We start from the raw sequence: 6,917 nt of genomic DNA, 5'->3' as shown, positions 1-6,917 counted from the left end.
GGAAATGTGGTCCTTGGACGGACTACAAAGTGCTACCAGGTGTAACGGGGCACTACGACTTGTACTGCTTCAGTACAAGTCCACTTCGCACTGCTTCAGTTGCGAGTGGTGCCTTACGTTATTTCACGTACACTAGTACGTGCAGAGGAAGACTTCTCTTTAAGGCAACTAGCTTTAAGAGGGTAAAATGAAAACTGTATTAATATAATTAAGTATCTCTTCTTTCTATCTGAACTCCAACTTAATTATAACTAATACTATACATGCAACTGAATTCTTATCTTATCTTATCTTATCTGTCTCTCTCTTTTGTTTACATCTACAGCTGATTAGTCTGCGGAATAAATAGATATAATGGTCTATACCTATTTATGGATAAGAATTTTGAACATTACTATATAAAGTAATATATTCCAAATATTATCTACCTTTTTGATAATATATTAATTAACAACCTTTAAGTGTTAATTTCATGTAACGATACACCCCGTTACATCTATTCTAAAGACTTAGTCTAGACCTTTAAAGCTAAAACCCCTTAACTTCATAAAAACCTTCCTCTGTACTCTTTTGTACGCGAAGTTTCGAGGCACCTCACCTACTCTGTAATCAGTGTAAGGTTAACTAGTACTGATCAGTACTAGTGAAAGGCCCCCTTTTTACAAATGTTGTGCGGCTGACAGCCATCGAATTTCTTTGTGTGGCGAATAGGTCCGAGAATTCGTGAGTAAAGCTGTTGATTCCAAAGTGTCCTGGATTAAGTTGTAGCTCGTCAATGCATATCCAACACTGGACAAATATCACGCGCGAGCTTCTTATTACACATTTAACTGATGAAGACTGATGTTGACTCGATATTTTTTGGTGCGCTGGAGTTTGCGAAAGCTTTTGGATTGTGATGGTAAGTCAGTACTATTACATTCGTATGATCGATGCAAAATTTCAAGCATGAATGATTTAGCTTATCTTGTCATTCTATAAACCCAGATTTAGTGTTATGACGTATATGCGGCAAAACTATTCTCAAAAGTAGTGAATATTGACAAATTGTAGCCACAAGTATAAAATTCTCAAAATATTGCTTGTAATTTCTTTTTGCTAAGAAGCAAATTAAAGCATTTGTCGAAAAACACCAATTAACGAAATACTTTAACGTCGTGTACAGCATCTTACAGAATTATCTCCGCCACACGTCGATTGGCTAAGATGCCGACATATTTCAACAATTTTCCGTCGATAGCAAACACTATTTCGGCAACAACCACTACTGTGGGCATGCGCAACAATTCACACCAAGTGTCAAGGCTGGTGCTGAGCAAAGGTAGAAGATGGCTTCTGCTTTATTGCTGTACCGGTATTATGGTCACTTTCACCCTCCATGGCGTCTTGCTCGAAAAAATTACGACCCACCGCGTATTGGGCGAGTTTTCCATGACGTTTGTCTTTTGTGCATTAAACGCGGTCGTGGCTTTCGGACTTAGTCACGCACGAAAAGAGAAGCCGTCTGCGATGCCTTCCAGCTTTTTGGCCATTGTCGGTGCGCTGGCCTTTGGATCAACTATTGCGTCAATGATGGCGTTACGATATGTCACCTATATCACACGCATCCTTGGTAAATCATGCAAATCAATCCCAGTCATGATCATGGGTGTACTTCTTGGTAAAAAGTATGCCATCAAAAAGTATGTGTCTGTTTTTATCTTGTCCATTGGCGTGGCAATTTTTTTGCTTGGAACTCCACATGAACACAAAAGAATGCACCAGGATGCGAGCCATCATCATTTGCCAGAGCACGAGCGAACACCCAATATGGCGCTGGGCTTTTCTCTTCTCGCACTGTCCCTTGTATTAGATGGAGCCACTGGAGCTCTTGAGGACAAGTTCATGGAAAGTTACGACATTGGGGCATTTGATCTCATGTTTCACGTAAATATTTACAAGGCATTCTTTGCTGCTGCAGGGTTGGTTGTGAATGATGAAGTTCCCGTGTTCCTTCAATATATCGTGCCGTTGCTGCCGAGCCTTTTAATGCTGAGTTTCACTGGTGCTTTCGGCCAAGCTTTTATTTTTTTTGCGATTTACAAATTTGGTGCGCTGACCACGACGATTATTGGAACGTGTCGCAAGGTGTTAAGTATTGTGCTCTCGGTCATTTATTTTGGCCACGTGCTGTCGATCGAACAGACGACGGGACTTGTGCTATTTTTTTTCGGTCTCGGGCTTAGTTGGGTGAGTATAAAGAACTGCTTTGGTTCTTTATCCTCAACATCTGCCGCTGCCAATTGCTCTATCAATCAAACTGAGCTTTCGAAAGAAGGTCTTTTGGAAACCTGCAGTGATATGGCCACGGATTCCGGGTCGGACGAACAGGATTCGCCTATTTATCATAAGACCAAAGCTTTAGGTGACATGTCAGTAGAAACAGTGCGCCAATTTGAGCTGATTAACGCGTGGTATCGTCAAACAGCTTGTAAAGACGCCAAGCTGATGGATGAAGTTGCTGTCTTTGATGCAAACGACGTGGCTGGGCAAGTAATATAGATCGGGTCTGCCTTACAAGCTATGTATTGATACGTTACTTACAGTTTATATTTGCGAGCCTCAAAACAACTTGACTTTTATACAACGTGCGAATTTCGTTACTAATTACATCTCTAAACTAGTACGACTACTCACGCGCGGGTCCCTGTTTCGATACCGGGAAGCTCTTGTATCCGCTCTTACAGATTTTTTTCTTTCCTGGTTCTACCTTAGATTCATGGAACTAGCGTTTATTTTACCTTGTCAAAATAATTGTCGCCACTTTTGTTGCTGTGGCATTAATTAGTGGGCTTTAAAAAGCTAGCCGTTAATCTCTCAGTTTTAAGTAAAATCTCCTCTACATGATTGGCCAGTTTCCAAGGTACGTTTGCATCATCTGAAATTAATCTCCGCATTTGTTTGACGAATACAAGTTTGCGCTGAAAATTGCCTAGCTCTCAATTTAACATTTCAGAAATAATGCCGCTCGATCCGCTCTAAAATTAAAGTTTTAAATCAATATCCTCCTCTTATGCTTCATATTGTGCCGAAGACTTTATTGAATTGGCGAAGCTTGAGACGAAAAAAGAGAAAACAAGGTTTACGGTTAATAGTTACACAGATGACATTACACGCATTTACAAACGCACATAACCCAAAGCGACGTGGTGTGTCTGTCAACGCCACCAGAGTAAGCGGCCTAATACTAAGAAAGGTCCTACTTTTGGCAAAGCTATTGATTGTAGCGGAAGGGGTTGGTTACTTATGCAGATGTACACTTTATTAAAATCATCATGCAACCCGCTACTGAAATTATCTCGCTACACTTTTTTAAGCTAAGTGTGAAAGTTTGTCACACGAGGTATTGAAACCTAATTTCGCGAGTCCGTCCGTGTAAATGATGCTCATGTTAACGTGGCCGATGGCGTCCTCGAATTGTGTATATTTGATCGAATATGGGTTATCGCCTGTAATATAAAAGTGTGCACTACCTCCTGCCACGCCCAATGCCATACTGGAAAGCGCTTTCGTGTCTTGTGGCACAGTAGCACGAAGGATCTGCACGCTTTCTCCTCGCGGCAAACCAAGATCAGGTTTCATCGACTCGGCGTAGCCGAGATAACTATTGCCATAGTAAAGGCTCAGATTTAGCGCACCAATGCCATTTAAGCCCATTACAGACGGATTTGTCAGCGTCACATTAATATCCATCTGGTAAACGTCGTTACTGCAGCCAAACCAATTGATATAATTCACTACCGGCGCCGGATCACGGAGCATGTTAAAGCCTTTGAGATGCAACGTGCGTCTCAAAGTTAGGTCGTTAAATGTCATACCCAAAGCATGGGCAGTAATGGTGGCCGTGGTTCCGAGCAAGGTCTCAGTATCGTCTAGTAGAGTTGCAGCCATTGAGTTGAAAGCTCCGACATCGGTAAGCATCAGCGTGCCATCGACCGTCACATTGTAATCCTGTTTGCCCGTCTTAATGTCAAGACCGGGTATGATAACCGATCCAAACGCAACGCCACCATACAATAGCCATGCCGTGATGTCGTCAGTCGAAGCCGATATGCCAATATCGTGCTGAACATTGACGCTTAAATCAACACTTAATGACGTGGCGTTCGGGATGCTCTTGACATCCAAGTAATTGATAGCTAGCTGAACGGAGTCGACGTTGTGTTTGATAAGTGCTGGGAGGATGGCCAGAAAGATGATCAGGAGAATCACGACGAAAACAATGATCACGAGGCCACTAATTAGAAAAATCCGCTGTTTGCGTGTCACATACCACTTGAAAAATTTAACCAGCGGGTGGCCATGTCTGTCCGTAAACACAGAGCTACAGCCTTCATCCTTCAGTTTTTCTGAAGCGGACGAGTCGAAATTTAGCACTGTCTGGTCATTGTAACGCGCACTTTCAGCAACGGGTGTGTGCATTTTGTCGGTTTCTGGACTCGGTGAGGAGGTCATGGTGCTGGTATGATTTATTTTTTTCAAGCAAAAATTTCAACTGGCTGTCCGGCACGAACCGATGGCAGAAGGCTGGTAGCGGTGAAGGATTTATTTCACAGCTAACTGTGTATCGGGACATTGGACACATCGTGTTGAGCCTTATTTGTGCAGGGAGGGTGCATTAGTCTGAAGTACCTCTCCTCCAATTGTATGTTCCCGGTTGAATCACGCTCCGATCGCCAGATGCGGTCTCAAGATTTGCTTCCCAACGCTTACATTAAAAAATTGAGCTAATCCTAGTAGTCAAGCAATCTGCCTGTGTCAATTTATCCGGCTGATCGCTTGGGTCGCAGCCGGTGCAAACTATCGATATATGCAGCTTAAGAAATTGTGCGTACTGTAGGTACGTACTTGCTTTTAAGGCTCGCACTAGAAAGGTCACGATGATGCCTAAACGGCTTTACATTATTTATTTTACAGTCAAATTTCATATTATAATACATTGACCACATCAAGTAATGAAATATGTGGTACTACGCACAACGTCAATACGTCACGAAATATCGTGAATTCAAATATTTTTAAATGCATATGACTTTTGTGCAACATGTTTAACGTCTGAAAAGTTGGCGATTAACATGAAATAGAAAAATATATTGGCGTCATTCCTTTCTGGATCAGTGTGCGTCAATCGAGCAAGTTTTATTTTTGTCACGAAAGAAGATGAAAAGCCGCATTTTTCAAAGGGGCGAAAGCGTTCGCTAAAGAACAAGTGCTGGTCTATACATGATAGAACTTGAAGTCCTTCCTACGACCCGTTTTCTTGTTATTGCTTCGTTGGGCGAGCCTTAATGCTAGTTAACTTGATTCTGCCCATTCAAGCATTAAGAAATGTGACTAAGCACTTTGTTAGGTCTTTTATAATAAAACCTCCAACGGCACTGTTGGGATGTGTTATAGACGCCACGAACGATCTGAATTGCCGGAGGCATTGCCTGAACGGTCGATCTTAAGTAAACGCGGTTTGTTTTGAACCGCCTCCACATTGTCACTCATGAGATGATGGCGCACGTTAAGGTTGAGATTTAGTGATAAGTGTAACGGGGTGTATCGTTACATGAAATTAACATTTAAAGGTTGTTAATTTATATATTATCTAAAAAGGTAAAAAATAGTTGGAGGATATTACTTTATATAGTAACGCTCAGAATTCTTATCCATGAATAGGTATAGACCATTATATCTATTCATTCCGCAGACTAATCAGCTGTAGATGTAAACAAAAGAGAAATACAGATAAGATAAGATAAGAATTAAATCGCATGTTTAGTATTAGTTTATAATTAAGTTAGAGTTAACAGATAGAAAGAAGAGATACTTAATTATATATTAATCCGGTTTTTATTTTACCCTCTTTAAGCTACTTACCTAAAAGAAAAGTCTTCCTTTGCACGTACTAGTGTACATGAAATAACGTAAGGCACCACTCGCAACTGAAGCAGTGCGGAGTGGACTTGTACTGAAGCAGTACAAGTCGTAGTTGTCCGATACACCTGGTAGCACTTTGTAGTCCGTCCAAGGACCACATTTCCATCATCTAACATGGACATGTTAGATGATAGTGGGAATCGCATCACGTTTCGCGTGATTGCTACTCCTTTCTAAGTGACATAGGAAGGGGTGCGGTTGATCGAATGAGTTCGACCGTAGGAAACGATGCAATCTTGGCATTGCTGTCCAATTTGGACAGAGATGCCCTCCATTCAGCCATCGCCAAGTTCATATAACATGAACTTGACGAGATGAAGGAAGAGGTAGCCTTGCTGAATCAGCAAGGCTCTCCAACAGGCAGAACTGTTGAGATTACAACAGGTAAAAACCCCGGTACCTGGGATGACCCAAATGCGTCGTCCCGAAACCTTAAAAATTGACATCTCTAAGTACAGGGGAATCGAAGAAGACTCCCTCTTGAAATGGTTTTTCGAGTTGGATGATCCCATACGGGCACGTCACATCGTCGACGAGCAAATACAAGTCGCACTCGCCAAATCAAATTTGGCAGGTCGTGCCAAAACTTGGGCATTGGGCCTTACGTTGCGCGACCCTTACGTCTTTGGGTTGCTAGAGGCTTTTAAAGCCCGGCATAAATAGACGTTCGAACCACAAAGGGCTGAGTTCAGAGCTCGTTCAGAGCTTCTGAAACTCAAGCAAGGCAAGCGTGATGTTCACGCATATGCCCAGCACATACGACTCTTAGCGAGTTGTATAACAAATAACCTAGCTCATGAACACACGTTAATAACGGTGTTCATGCAAGGTCTTACGGATGGTCCCGTAAAGACCCACCTGTTCCGCTTGGAACTGGATACGCTTGAAGAAGCAATATCCGTTGCGGAACAGGAGGACTTTAGCTTGAGACAGGCTCAAGCTAGTTCGTCATC

The 6,917-nt window shown here is 42.2% G+C and overlaps 2 protein-coding genes across 2 annotated transcripts; one reads left to right on the top strand and one right to left on the bottom strand.

Annotated features, from left to right (window-relative positions):
- Positions 1-1,359: 1,359 nt before the first annotated feature.
- On the top strand, positions 1,360-2,541 carry CCR75_002422 (uncharacterized protein; the record flags this gene model as incomplete). The annotated part of the gene is made up of 1 exon (XM_067960519.1): positions 1,360-2,541. One exon carries the CDS (start codon positions 1,360-1,362, stop codon positions 2,539-2,541), a length of 1,182 nt encoding a protein of 393 aa, XP_067816757.1.
- Positions 2,542-3,351: 810 nt separating this feature from the next.
- On the bottom strand, positions 3,352-4,494 carry CCR75_002421 (uncharacterized protein; the record flags this gene model as incomplete). Its single annotated transcript, XM_067960518.1, has 1 exon — positions 3,352-4,494. One exon carries the CDS (start codon positions 4,492-4,494, stop codon positions 3,352-3,354), a length of 1,143 nt encoding a protein of 380 aa, XP_067816758.1.
- Between the last annotated feature and the right edge of the window lie 2,423 nt (positions 4,495-6,917).

The sequence above is a fragment of the Bremia lactucae genome, linkage group LG4 (assembly GCF_004359215.1).
Source record: "Bremia lactucae strain SF5 linkage group LG4, whole genome shotgun sequence".
Classification (NCBI taxonomy): Eukaryota; Oomycota; class Peronosporomycetes; order Peronosporales; family Peronosporaceae; genus Bremia; species Bremia lactucae.
This window is presented reverse-complemented; position numbering and strand designations above follow the sequence as displayed.